The sequence below is a fragment of the Pectinophora gossypiella genome, chromosome 16, assembly GCF_024362695.1.
Source record: "Pectinophora gossypiella chromosome 16, ilPecGoss1.1, whole genome shotgun sequence".
Taxonomy (NCBI): Eukaryota; Metazoa; Arthropoda; class Insecta; order Lepidoptera; family Gelechiidae; genus Pectinophora; species Pectinophora gossypiella.
This window is the reverse complement of record NC_065419.1, coordinates 12,839,076-12,853,981: the sequence shown is the minus strand read 5'-3', so window position 1 is coordinate 12,853,981 and position 14,906 is coordinate 12,839,076. Positions and strand designations below refer to the sequence as shown.

At 38.0% G+C, this 14,906-nt stretch overlaps 1 protein-coding gene across 4 annotated transcripts in view; it reads right to left on the bottom strand.

Annotated features, from left to right (window-relative positions):
- Positions 1-14,906, bottom strand: part of LOC126373787 (atypical protein kinase C) — a 322,244-nt gene that overhangs the window by 253,764 nt on the left and 53,574 nt on the right. For 2 of the 4 annotated variants that reach the window (XM_050020080.1, XM_050020079.1), the window contains exon 2: positions 8,375-8,999. The exons of the other annotated variants lie outside the window; for them this stretch is intronic. In XM_050020080.1, the coding sequence (XP_049876037.1) occupies positions 8,375-8,963 (589 nt within the window). In that variant the 5' untranslated portion in view covers positions 8,964-8,999. The remainder of the gene's footprint in view (positions 1-8,374; positions 9,000-14,906) is intronic. 4 annotated transcript variants of the gene reach the window in all.

Sequence of the window (14,906 nt, the reverse complement as noted above, 5' to 3'; positions counted from 1 at the left end):
TTTAGCAGACTTTAGCACGAATGTTTCCGATTACCAGTTAAATGGATTTGCTTTGTGTGCCTTCCTTTCTCCTGTAGATATTGTTTTCGGTTTGTTTTTGGGAAAGGTACACTAATAAACATATATATTAGCCCTTTCTAGGGAAGAGCGAAATGTCTATTGGAAATGTCAAATTTACATTTCGAATGTGTATTGGAGACCCAAATTTGCGTTTCGATAATTTGAGCCATTTTTTTTTAAACATAATAGAAATCGTAACGTAATTTTCTGCTCCAGAAAACTACTATTCATTGTAAAATGGTTTGTAATATGTACATGCAGATATATTACACTAAAAAGTAATGATGATATTTGATATTTGTTGACATTACGCATATTTTTAGATATATGCGCAAGTGTCAAATTTAAATATTGCTTTTTTTAGAAGAATTGTTTCAATAGCCTTTTTAGACCGCCTGGTACGCAGATCTCGAATTCGTCAAAAATGCAGTTATTTTTGTTATAGACATCCCAATACAGACATAAAGAAAAGTTCATTTTGCACGAACCCTTAGCAACCTAAATTCCGAAGTACACTGTCATAATCACACCTAAATACAAAAGCAGGTTAAACCCACACTTTTCTCGAAGTTAGCTTAAAATAGGGGCCAGATATCTACAACAAAGTGTAACAACAACTTTTTATGTTGCTTATTAAAGTTGTTCGCAGGCATAACACGAGCCGAGCCGTAATATTCTGTTTATTAATCGTAAAAGTTAAAAACTCGTTAGTTGGTGGACGCTATGCAACTTTTCCTATACAGTCGGCGGCGGAATATCTATTTGATACTGTTTTATGACCATTCCATACAAAGTCTGGGATGAAAAGAAAACTTTACCTTATCGCTAACAATTCGTATTTTCTAAAAATTGGTTGACAAGGAGATTACCTACTATCATAGAATAAAGAACTACGTAATACTCGTAGAACGGTAACTCCGCCCCGCGTTAATTGGTCTTGGTACCGAGATAGACGTACGATAAGCTGCAAAAGTCCAATCAATTTCTTGCAAAGTAATAAATTAACTGGTTGCACTTAAGACCTCCTATGTACGTGTCATTTCTGTAATAGACCAAAACACCTAAAAAACATTAATTTTATAATTATGACAAGTAATGGTTCATAGTTTCACCATTGTTTACAAATAATTCGCTGGGCTCAGTGACTGAACTTTTGCTCTTTGATTGTACCTCGACCTTCGTTGTTGGGTGAGTTAAGCTACAAATGGCCGTAAGCTGTTAAGGAGTAAGGGAGCGCGCACAGATAGTCTGTCTCGCTCGCACTTACGCGGTAAGGTGGCTCACGGTAAGGACGAGTCTCTGAGCTGTGGTAAGCTGTGACTTTTATCGTAGACTAGCGGATCCGACAGACTTCGTCCTGTCAAAAAGTTGATAGATATTATTGAATTTGTTGCAATTTATTTATTTATTTTATTTCAACTTTGTACAGCGTAAATAAAGCGCTCTAATAATAAATACTTTCTTTCTTCTTCAAATTGACTCTTTGACATTAGGAACACACCTACATTGCTTAGACAACATTGAGTGCTTGCAATGTGAACTTTATACAATAACAATACGTTTTAATTAGAAAACGTTTGTATGGGAAAAAGAAAAGGGCTGTTTTAGGGTTCTTCCGGAAAATATTCTATTTTTTCTCGCCGTAAAAACCTTAGACTTCAAGGAACATTTAAAAAAGAGAATTGGCCAAATTGGTCCAGGCGTTGTTGAGTTATGCGCTTGCCAACACATTTTGCGATTCAATTTTGTATTATAGATAAGACAGAAACCAATTCACTATTTGTTCAAGAATATTAGCGAAATTGTCCAGCCGATAGGTAATATAATAATGGTTCCGACTGTACACACAGGTTTCACTTTCAGGTAATATCGTCGGTTACAGTAGAGTTCACAAAGTTTGTGCTAGCCTTTGGGACATTGTATGATATTTGCTACATTCACTGTTAAATAGAACTAAAAAGACATATAAATACTCCACCTTGCAAATAAAAAATAAAACTGAATTGATTCCAATGGGGGAGGCCTTTGCTCAGCAGTGGGATCATTATAGGCTAATAATAAAAAAATAATAATAATAATGATTCCAATTATCATACAATTCGACTGAACTTTGCTTGTAAATACTTAACACGTTCAACGCCACGCAAAAAGTTGCTTGTTTCATTCAAGCCATGGAGGACGGACACCCGCGTGGCACGTTATCAATTTTGTTTTTTTTTCTCGCAAATTAACCATAGTTTTTAATTATCAGTGCAAATAACAAACGTGGTGAACCCACGTTCATCCCTGGTGTAATTTTTTATTTGTAAGGTGGTATGAGATTTTATTAAGTATAAATTAAAAATACATAAACAAATACATTCCATTCAAGTAACAACACACACATTAACAATACACACATAGAAAGCGTGAGTTGCAAAATTTGAACGTAAAGAAAAGTACCTAGGTGGGTCGCCAGAGTGCGCTGCCGAAGCGATAGTACAGATAAAAAATATATAACGTTGAAAATATATATAATGTTATTTTTTTATTTATTTTTTTACGTGACTTATCGTAGATTTGCCGCAGATGGCATGAACTACCTGGCGGGACAAATGGGGAGCGCTGAAGGCTCTGACGCGGTACAACGTTCAAGACAACAGGCCTGGAGGTGCCCGTCGTCTGAGAGGAATATTTGAAAGAATTAATCGACCCTGGTGGGTCGATAGCGATAAGCGCTAATTGAGGGAAAATGGGCGTTACTATACACGTACTATAAGGTAACTCAATACATTAACGCTTTAACTGAGACACATCATCATCATCAGCCCATTAACGTCCCCACTGCTGGGGCACGGGCCTTCCCTGTGGATGGATAGGGAGATTGGGCCTTAAACCATCACGCGGGCCCAGTGCGGATTGATGGTTATTAACTACTGCTAATGCAGCCAGAACCAACGTCTTAACGTGCCTTCCGAAGCACGGAGGAGTTCGAGATAAAAACTTTTTTTTTGTGGTCACCCATCCTATGACCGGCCTCTGCGAAAGTTGCTTAACTTCAACAATCGCAGACCGAGCGCGTTTACCGCTGCGCCACCGAGCTCCTCAACTGAGACACATAATAGGTACCTATAAAAAAGTCTATATTATTCTGAATTTGCCAGCGTTATAATTTACTATCCATAAAGTACTGATATAACCTCAATCACCAATCACTTTTCCTATAGCTTTCATGGCATGCGTGATGGCACAAAGCCGTCAGTCCTAGCCACACCTCGGGTACGGTTCATCAGGCAAATTGAATGTGCTATAATGGCAGGCGTGCCTGGCTTCTCGTGTGGACGCAGAAAGTGGAACTAAGTGTTAGGTGAATTGTAAGGAGCGGATTGAGGAATCGTATTAAAACTCTTGCGGCCGATATTTCCAGACGAAATAACTAAACAATAGGTTTTGGATTTTAAAAGGACATTCGATCTTACTCAAATTCGAATTCAAAAATAACTTTATTCATTAGATGACATAGTTACACTTTGAATCGACATTTATCTAAATATATTTTTCTTGAACGTCTCATCCGCCTAAAACTACTGCAGACTCACAACCTGTACAGCCGAGGAAAAGTTGCTGTAAGATAATCCTCGATAACAAAATAATAGCGCTCTAGACGTTATAAAAAAAAAACAAGAAATGTTGAATATAATATCAGTAAATTGGCTGCCTAATATTCGTCCTATTATTTTATATTAGATTAATCCTCGACGGTTTTTCCCGTGCATTTCTAACTACTAAATAGTCTTTGAAATAAACTTTTCACAAATTTTATGTTTAATCACGGTCTTAAAACTGTTAAAGGTAAATTTTGAATGTCAATGGGAATCTTCCAGAGGCGGAGGAGTACGGCTTTGAAAGTGATTAGGTACTCTGGGCGCCATCCCACTCGCGTCAGAAAGAGTACTGCGGGGCGGAAGGCAAGAGGAAAACCACTGCCCTATTTTTCCCTAAAAAGTAGCATGGAGAATGCTACACCGACAAGAGCGTGGCCCTTAAATTAGTGATGAATGGGAATCTTATTGTAAAAAACGTATACATTACCCCTTAAAAGATTTAACGATCTTACGACTTCAAACAACTTTTAGATCGCGACTGCCGCCGCGTGGATTTTGGTTGTCGCGCGCGGCATGTTTATTCCATACTTAAATACGTATATATGTATGTTTATTCCATTACTATATACGTAAATGTATTTAGTGGATTGTTATGGAGTTTATATATCAACATACGCCTATTTCCCACCGGGGTGAGCAAAGATTATTGAATTCCTTTTGCTTCGATCCTGACATACTTCTCTTGCTTCCTCCACATTCACTCGTTTCATACACGCAAACGAAATAATATCTTAAAAAATCCTATATTCTTTCCTGAGGTCTAGTCTATCCTTGTGCCAAATTACATCAGAAACGGTTAAGTATTTTTTTCGTAAAAGCGTAACCGACAGAATTACATTCGCATTTATAATATTAGTTTATCGAGGAATTATCCATAATAAACTATTTAGGAATTACAGGGTGTTAGACGTGACACGGTAACGAATAGAATAGAATACAAAAAGTTTATTGTAATAGGACGCCACACACAAAAAAAGACAACAACATCATATCAAATTTCCACTAAAACAATTACAAAAAAGCAAGACGGATGTTTGTCGAAATGACCATAATACTGAGAATACTGAGGGGATGATTCAGCTTATGATTCTGAGTTAATATAAAGTGGAATTTTCCGTCGCATAAGGCATTACTGACACCAAAGTGCGAATCATAAACAAAATAATCAATCTTACGCCCATTCCTCCTTGCAATCTGGCTTGGCAATCTTAATGTTCATAGCACATACATCGCTGGCGCCGTGAGTGATATGCCAATGCATCGGTGTGCATGAGTCCGTGTAACGCGATCTAGCAATAATTAAACGCGTCAAGCACCTACGCTTCGACGGCGAGACGGTTTGTTGTCCATGTCGATTGTAGAAGAGATACAATACAATACAAATACACTTTACATACACACATAAACAGCCTATATACGTCCCACTGCTGGGCACAGGCCTCACCTCAATCAACCGGAGGGGGTATGGAGCATACTCCACCACGCTGCTCCACTGCGGGTTGGTGGAGGTGTTTTTAATAGCCGGGACCAACGGCTTAACGTGCCCTCCGAAGCACGGAATCATCTTACTTTTTCGGACAATCAGGTGATTCAAGCCTGAAAAGTCCTTACCAAACAAAGGACAATCTCACAAAGTGATTTCGACAATGTCCCCATCGGGAATCGAACCCGGACCTCCAGATCGTGAGCCTAACGCTCTAACCACTAGACCACAGAGGCTGTTCAACAAATACACTTTATTGCACCAAAATAAAAATAAATAATTACAAAAAGACTCTTAACTAAGTACATGTCAAATGAGAGAGATGTGGTGTTCCGACGGCAAGAGTCGACTATTGAACATACATTCTTCTTCTGTCGTGTGGGTTGTGTGTGAGGTGAATTACCAACCTCGTCAACCCTGGTGCCAGGGTTATTATTGAGCCGCCAAAGGCCCCTGACATGGCTCATGTAACGACTACATACTTACATCAGGTCCAACAACCGGGACCAACGGCTTAACGTGCCTTCTGAAGCACAGATCATCTTACTTTTGGACAATCAGGTGGTCAACCTGTAATACATAAACATAAACTCACGCCCGTAATCCCTAATGGGGTGGGCAGAGCCACAAGTAATCAAAGACAATTTGCAGCCACTATTGTTACTGCTGTCAGCCTGTAATGTCCTGACCAAAGGTGTTGTATTTTTATAATAAACTATATTTTTATTTTGTGCCACTAGTTCTACAATTTCGGACCATTTCCTAGCGTCTAGTAAATCATGCACGCTTCAATCGACCCGTATATAGTTTCAAGCCGACGAGACATGTCGTTTGGCAATTCTGGTGTATACATGAAACGCTTGGTGTGACCACAGGCTGAGGTTACCAGGTAACTACTGGTGACTTAGTGATGTGATGACATACATACAGGATGTTAGTGACATCGTGACGAAAACTGAGGAATGATTTACGGCATAATCCTGAGTTGACAGCAAGTGGAACTTTACGTCGCAAAAGTATGGAACTGAAAATAATTTAAAAAATCTGACGGGGAATTCCCGCTTGATATCAACTCAGAATTATGGTCTGAATCATTCCCGTCAGTATTTGTTACAGTGTCACTAACACCCAAAAAACCTACTACTACTACTACTCATTTTATCTATTTTCTAAACTATTTCTAGATTAGTACTTTAAAATTTATCTTTGAAATCAAATACCCAATTGCCATTTACAGGACCAATATTTCTTTAAGAGAACATTGCTATACAAAACTGTACATACAAAGAATATTATTGTTATGAAACGGCTTTTGTTACAATTGTAAGAGACTTGATTGTGATCGGATTGTATTGTGATGAAACGTTGATGATAATTGTTAATAAAACATTGTATAACTTTCGGTTATGTTGCTATTTTGTTGTAGGTACATTTTGTTACTTTTTAATGAGGGAATTTCCAATCGACGGTCCCCAAACACACGATAGATGGCGTTGTTCACTTTTAACGTTATAATTACCTATTTTCTAACTATGGCTCACCTTGTGTGCTGTCCTAAGTGCCCTAACACCTGCACTATTAAAGACCTTTACGAAGCCACTGACAATGTCGTAAGCGTGGCCAATTATCGGTCAGCAAAAATTTAGTATCGATCGCCATCGACTCACAAAGAAGAAGAAGACCTATTTTCTCATTGCTGGTATACAATTGAAAAAAAAAAAAACAATCCCGTTTTATTTTTCGACTTATTTTCGAATTTTCTTTGTGAAATGGGCTACGAAGTTCTTATATATACTCGTACAAATACAAACCCAGCTGGCTGGTATCTCGTGGGCGTGTGTTGCAGTGCAGTTTATCGGAACTTAGACAAGGTACACATGTTCGAGTTCCGGCGGCAATAGCGGCAGGCATTATACCACAGTTTACTTCACGCTTACTTCACTGCAGACCGATCAGTGCAGCCCATTAGGGCAAGAGTTCATATAATATGTAAACATGAAGGTGCATCATGTATCTACTTCTTATCAAGGTGGCCGGCCGATTGTCTTCCGATTGCTTGTGGCTCTACCTACCCTACTAGGGATCACGGGCGCGAATTTGTATGTAAAAAACAACGGTATTGTGCAGGTTGCACTTGTCCATTGCGGTCTCTTTTGTATGTTTTTTGTATTTTGTTTTATTTTTAGTTGTCATTATACTTTTACTTATGTCAGCCGCTCGTTTCGCTCTCCCAAATTTTCCCTATTTTATTATTAGCTGTCGAAAGCTTAATCGCACCGCTTACAGGTATGATGTTTAGATATCTGAACTATCAAACCAAAAGTCTTGGTGTTCGTAATTTTCGGAAAATAACTTTGTTAAATTGACTCGTTCGTTTAACCCGTAATGAAATAGCATCGCCACAAGACAACGAAAATGTCGGTTGCCAAAAAGGAATCTACACAAAACTGACAAATAGACAAAAGAAAAACGACAACCAGAAGTATGACGTCATCGCCCCAATCACGTCCACGCCCGCCGGGACGCGATAAGATCGCGATGGTAACGAGATTTTACGACCACCTCAATCAGCGCGCGAGGAACAATTTGCTACAATTGAAAACAAATCAATAACCGTCGACAATACAATTCTACAGTCGAACGTAACCATTTTATAGGTCTTTCCATCGTCCTTCAGTTCGATTGGCGACACTGTTGAGTTCATCAAACAAAGACGCTTGATGAGTAAGTAGCTCTAGCTACTTCTAAACTGACGGTGGAAAAAATCGTTAAAAATCGTTCGGAAGCTAACGGGACAGACGATTTGTTATTGTATTTTCTCAACAAACGATTCGTCATGATGATTAGACATTAGGTCAAAGAATTCAAAAAGAGAATCCGTATTTCTTAACGATTTTAAGCCACAGAAATACTACGACACAGTCGTTGGCTTATGTTGTGTATGAGTATTATATTAAGAGTGATAATAAAATACACTTATGTGTGTACAGGGGGGGTTAAAATGGCCACATCGAAGCAATATTGCAATTTGACATTTGCGCATATAAAAGTAAGTGCGCAATGCAAACAAATGCCAAATAGCAATATTGTTTTCTTAGATGAATTGCTTCGATGTGGCCATTTTAACCCCCCAGATCATTATTTACATTTGGCTTTAAGGTCGTCGTATTTAGTATCTAAAACTTACCATTTCTAGAGATAACCCTCCTCAGCATATGTCCAAACCGTCGAGCACCCATGCACTTCCTCTGTTCCCGAACCACTTCATCCAAGCAATCACTATCTGTAGCTGTATCTTCATCACTGTCATCCTCTGACATGAGAGATCCACGCTTATCACTAGTCTCCACTTCCTGCTTAAAACTTAACACTGGTTCACTTGCACCTAAACTCTTAGACTCATGATTCCAACTGTCATACATTGGATCATCATTGAATAAGTCGTCTAAATTTGTTTCTAACAAACCTTTGGCACTGCATATCACTTTACTTTTGGTATCGACTATAGCGTCAACGCTATTAGAAAGGCATTTCTCCCTTCTCATAATTTTTGTCGCGTCATCCATATCACGCGTTACGCTAATATTATCGTGTGTTTTCGTCCTTTGTTTTATCCGTAACGAACTTTGAGTGGCGAGTTTCTTTTGTGTCGCGTTTTGCTCTGGCGATACGGAATTTATTTCCATATGTTTCTGCGGATGACTCGCACGAAATATATTTGAGAGCACCAACATTTTCACTGTTTTTAATGCACTGGCACTTGTTAAATATTCCATCACTGCATTCCTTTCTCATCTCACTACGGTCGATGCCTGCACAAACATTTTGGGAATGAGATGGCTTAATGTTTTCAGTTTTGCGAGTGACGTAAGCGTGTATTTTAAAAGAGAACACGGCCTGTTGCAGCTCCGCGCGGCTATGTATGCAAATGCATTCTTTATGGACAAGTAGACATTATTCAAGCGTATAGAATATTCTCGAGGCTCGGGGTTAGGTGATATTTCGCCGGGCTGAGCCGGATGTCGGACACGACATCTCTGAATAAATAAACCAATGGAGCAACAGCCACCTCCCAACTTGGCGTACAGTTAAATATTTAACGTTAAACGACAGCCACCGTCCACTTACAAAACTTCATAATATTTATGAGACCTAAACTCGAGATGAAAATCTATTAAGACTGAAAAACTTTTTGTGAGAGACCTCATCTATATTTCATATACTCATTTCATAGCTCAAGGGATTCACATTTTCACTAGCGAGACATTTTATTTTCTCGGGAACCTCAGGGGTTCGCGGACCTAACCCAGGCAAAATAAAAAATATTACTAATTTTAATCGTTTGAAAACATAATTTTCTGTAATTTTTGGTTTTGCTTTTTTTGGCATGCTAACAGTAATAACTAATATACAGGATAAAGAATCTGTAAAAGAGACTATATCATAGAGAAAATTTAAAAAAAAACTGACTCGGACGGGACTTGAAACCGCAGCTCTAGTCACGTTTGAATTGAATAAATTTCTGATTTTTGTAAGATTCCGCGGAACATGGTAAAATGGTGTTTCAAAATTACTTTTACAACATACATAAACTCACGCCTATTTTCCACCGGGGTAAGCAGAGACTGTGGAATTCCATTTGCTTCGATCCTGACATACTTCCCTTGCTTTCTCCACATTCATCAATCGTTTCATACACGCACGCCGCTTTAGAGTAGATCGTACTGAACCTTTTCCAAGAATATCTCCAATTTGGTCACTGTACGTCCTTCTAGGTCTTCCTCTGCCAACCCTACCACCAACCTTCGGTTTATATACTGTTTTCGTAATCCTATTATCCTTCATCCGCTTAACATTCCCATCTCAATCTTAGTCACTATATCGTCGTTACTTTTACGACACGTTTTTATAATCTGTTGCTCGTATTTCAAGGGAGTCTATCACACAGGTTTACAACACCCCAGCACCATCTATCTTGGTGGGTCTGCACTGTGTCGTTTACAATCACATTTCTAAACACGTAAACGTTATCAACGGGCAGGACTTAAGCTGCAGTTCAACCTCGGTACGCGCGCGGAATCTAATCAGGGTAACTTGGCAAGTGTAAACTCTGCTGCATCGGTGGAAAGTGGCTTATTGTGTTAGATACAGGTACCTAAGGGTTTATAGTTAATTGTATTTGTTTTCAATGGTACTTTTTGTAATATAAAAACCTGGATCATAAGCTACTTCCCAACCTAGTCAAAAGAGATACTTGTTACGAAATGTTACAACGAAAATAATCTGAAGTATCTGTATGAAAATACAGTTGTCTGACGTCATCAATAGGCATAATAATAACGCGAAAAGGCCTTTGCCCACTTTTAGTTTTTAAATCAAGTCAAATAATTCCTATATTTAATCCCTCAAACAAAACATACAAACATTTATAAAGCATTTGACAACAATACAAATGGGTTTTTACTTTTTCCTTTTACCTGTTCTGTGTTTGCAATAAAGGTGTTTATTTATTTATTTATTCATTCATTCATTCATTCATAAACTCCGAATACATGTCAAGTAGATAACAAAACCACATCATCCATAGGTGAACTACAAAAGTTAACAGCAATGAATTAGTGAATTTATATCTAAAACTGAGATAACTAACCAATGACTTGCACCAATGAGTTATTAATTTATCTTAAGTGCAGATTTCACTAACACAATTGTCTCGACCATTATAGATGGCGATACGGCTCACCGCTTATATCTATATACACGGTGATCTAACAGAAAGCTCGATGACGCGTGGGCACTTAGTCCATCTTGCGATTGGTGTACCTCTAACTACCCCAATTGGGATATATTTTTAAGCTTATGTTATATTACAATTAAGCTTGGTCCGACTTTTGCAACCTCTATGAATGTAACGAATTAAAACAGAGTAAATAAAATTCATAGTCCATTTTATGAATAAGTTAGGCAACATACAGAGGGTATGTTGGCATGCAGTTCAGGTACAGCACTCATATCGCACACTCGTTAGTAATGTAAAATTTACGTGACTTTGAAATGGGGAGTCGCCGCGCTACTGTGGAATGAGAACTCAGCTGTTACTCGCTTTAAATATTTTTAACACGTAAACAGTTCCAGGTATATAGAGAGCAGGGAAGTTAGCGGAATTGCAAACGATTATGTCAATCGACAGTGACAGTCCATTATCTCCCTAGCGTCATCCCGTTTTTACAGGGCCCGCTTTCCTAACCTGATGATTTGACAGGTCCGTTTTTTTACAGACGCGACTGCATGTCTGACCTTTCGACGCGAAGGGAATACCAGCCCAATACGGATTAGATCACGTACCTCCGAAACGCATTTCTCGGGTATGTGGGTTTCCTTACGATTTTATTCATCACATTATAATGATTAATTTCAAATTGACAGCGATTTATTTAAATAAACATTTATAAATAATCTCTCCTTATCGTGTAGAATGTGAGTGTGGAATACCAGCCTCATCGACCCTGGTGTCAGGGTTATTATTGAGCCGCCAAAAGCCCCTGACATGGCTCATGTAACGACTACATACTTACATCAGTAAGTAGTAACCGGGACCAACGGCTTAACGTGCCTTCCGAATCACGGATCATGTTACTTTCGGACAATCAGGTGATCAGCCTGTAATGTCCTAACCAAACTAGGGATTACAAAGTATTTTTATGTGATATGTCCCCACCTAACATAAAAATAACAAAATATAGATAATTAATTATATTGGTAGTTTAATACGTTTAGCCTCAAAGCGACCCACATACTGCGGATTACATGAAGCTTACCAGAGCTGTTACGTTTCACGACGCCAGTCTGACGGACAGCTTATTGAATGCTGCATCAGACTACATAGTAAGGATCGTCTCATACATAGTGTTGTAGAATACGGGTTTCATCGCGATAGTTTCCTTCACCGTTGCGATATTCAATCATTAATGATCCAAACATGAATTCGAAAACACTTGGTTTACCTAAACACACACCCACAAACACACACACATACACAGCGGTCTTATTATTATCTTTGTAACATCTACCCACTGTACCTGTGTGTCACAATAAATGATTTGAATTTGAATTTGAATTTGTTTTTTTTAAACCCGTGCTGGATTTCAAATCTACAAACTCAGTGAGAGCAAAACTTCCAACTAGGTTACGACGTTTCTCAAGATTTTTTCACTAGAGGATGGATATCGAAAACAAGGTAGACAGTGTAACAATTTAAGTTTTTTGTGATATGATATAAATTCACACGAATGTTACTGTAGTCCTGTGGTACACGGACTTGCTTCTCAATCGGGGAACGCCGGTTCAAACTCCGGTATCGGACTTGCACCTTAATTTACTAAGTGTAATTAATTTATCCTAAGTGCATTTTTCACTAACACTGTTAACTCGACCGTTATAGACGGCGATACGGCTCACATTATCACGTTGGTCTAACAGAAAGCTCGGTGAGGTTGGGTATCTCTGACCACTCCAATTGGGATATAGTCTTGAATTTCTGCCAAATCGAAACATTTCTGACATAATGTAAAACCAGTCTAAAATAATACAGTTAAAACCTTGCGTGACCAGGAGAACCCGTTAGTTATATTGTTTTGTTAATCTTCTGGTTTTCCATTGAAACCGAATTTATTTTTATATAAAAACTGAACCAATCATAATCGACCACGAACTTAGCAGAGCGTAAATCCTGTCACAGATTGGGCATATATTTTTGGACTTGCCTTTTTATAAGTCCTCTTTTAATTAAAGATGAAGACTCTGAAGACTTTTCACTCACATTCCCGAAGAAAGAAAAGAAACTGCAACAGCAACACATCTTTTAAATCAATAGGTATACATTACAAGTTATTAAATAACTAGAGAAACACAATTAATAACAGGCATTTTTATCATTTAGATAATCATTACTCTTATAATAAGCTTTTTTACATAAACTAAGCTTCACATGATAAATTTACTTTCTGACATATTCAATATACTGTTTGGTATTTTATTGTAAAACGTATAAATAACCCCAAAAAAGACGAGTCATTGTAATAGGTTACAAGATGTCAAATTTGGTTTATTCCTCGTTCGTCCTGAAGTTTTGTCCCACATTCCAAAAAATTCTTAGTTCGTCCCATATCAATTTCGAAGTCTTGCTTCGTCCCAAATTATAAGTAGGTACTTTAAAGGTATAGTCAACAAAAAAGAATACTTACTTACTTATTTTTTTAAAGTTAAATACCAATAAAACAAGTCTTATCATTAAAATATAAATAAATCACTTTTATTATTCAGTATCACATTCAAAATCACAGAAATGTTATGTTATAATAATTTTAAATAAATACAGAACAGTCAGATCTATGAGAAACAATAATTAGGCAATATTTACAATTAAAAATATAAAAAAAATGATTTATTAAGTTTTATTATAATAAAATAATACGAGTAATATTTAAAATAATAGGTAATCCTTTTTTACTGATTGTACAATATAGTAAGTTTGGCATATAAAAAAAACATGGGCCGTATAAGGTATACAAAATGGGACGAAGTAGGAATAAAATATTTAAAATTATATTTTGGGACGAAGGAAGAATATTGTTCGGGACGACATAGGAATTTTTTATGTGGGACAAAACTCAGTGGGACAAACGAAGAATAAATCTTTAATTAAAATGAAAGCAGATGGTCGTACTCATAAGCTTAGAGAAATAAAATGAAAGTTCTTACAATGCAGCCGTAACTTCATATATTCGTATATTGAAGTAGTGACTACTCGTGACCATTTTTGCGAGAACCCAGTGACAACTAAATATGGTAGCGTAGATCGCAATCGAGGTGTATCCCGACATTTCCGACGCCTCCATTATGCAGAAGTGCGGCTGCTTTTAACCCTAATCTTGTCTAACAAACGTGTTTCGCTTACAATACTCTGCTGGACTGGAAGAGAAGAAAAAAATATTGAATACGTTCAGCTACTTAACCGTTTAAGGATTAACGTAACCGCCAAAATGATGTGGGCCATTGATATATATGTTACAATACGTAGGCAAATAGGCTGGTAACCGGCCTGGCGGTCTAAGGAGACCAGTTTGACATCTGCGCACATAAAAGTAAGTGCGCAATGTCAACAAACGTAAAATAACAATATTGCTTTTTCAACTTTTTTTTTGCTTTTTTCAACGGGCTCCGTGGTCTAGTGGTTGAGCGATGGGCTCACGATCCGGAGGTCCCGGGTTAGATTCCCGGTGGGGACATATCCCAAAAAAATACTTTGTGGTCCCTAGTTTGTTTAGGATATTACAGGCTAATCACCTGATTGTCCGATAGTAAGGTGATCCGTGCTTCGGAAGGCACGTTAAGCCGTTGGTCCCGGTTACTACTTACTGATGTAAGTAAGTAGTCGTTGGCGGCTCAATAGTAACCCTCACACCAGGGTTGATGAGGTTGGTACTTCACCTCACAACCCACACGATAGAATAAATTGCTTTTTTAGATGAATTGCTTTTATAAACTCCATTATGTTAGAGAGGACTCTAACAGACAGATTTCACGACAAACCCGAGAAGATAAGCAGCTGAACGTTCTATGTTTTATATTCGCTTCTGCAGGCTCTGCACGACACGGTTTCGACCAATGGGCGCAGCGGATGTTATCTACGTGGATAGACATCGTATGCTTATTGGTCA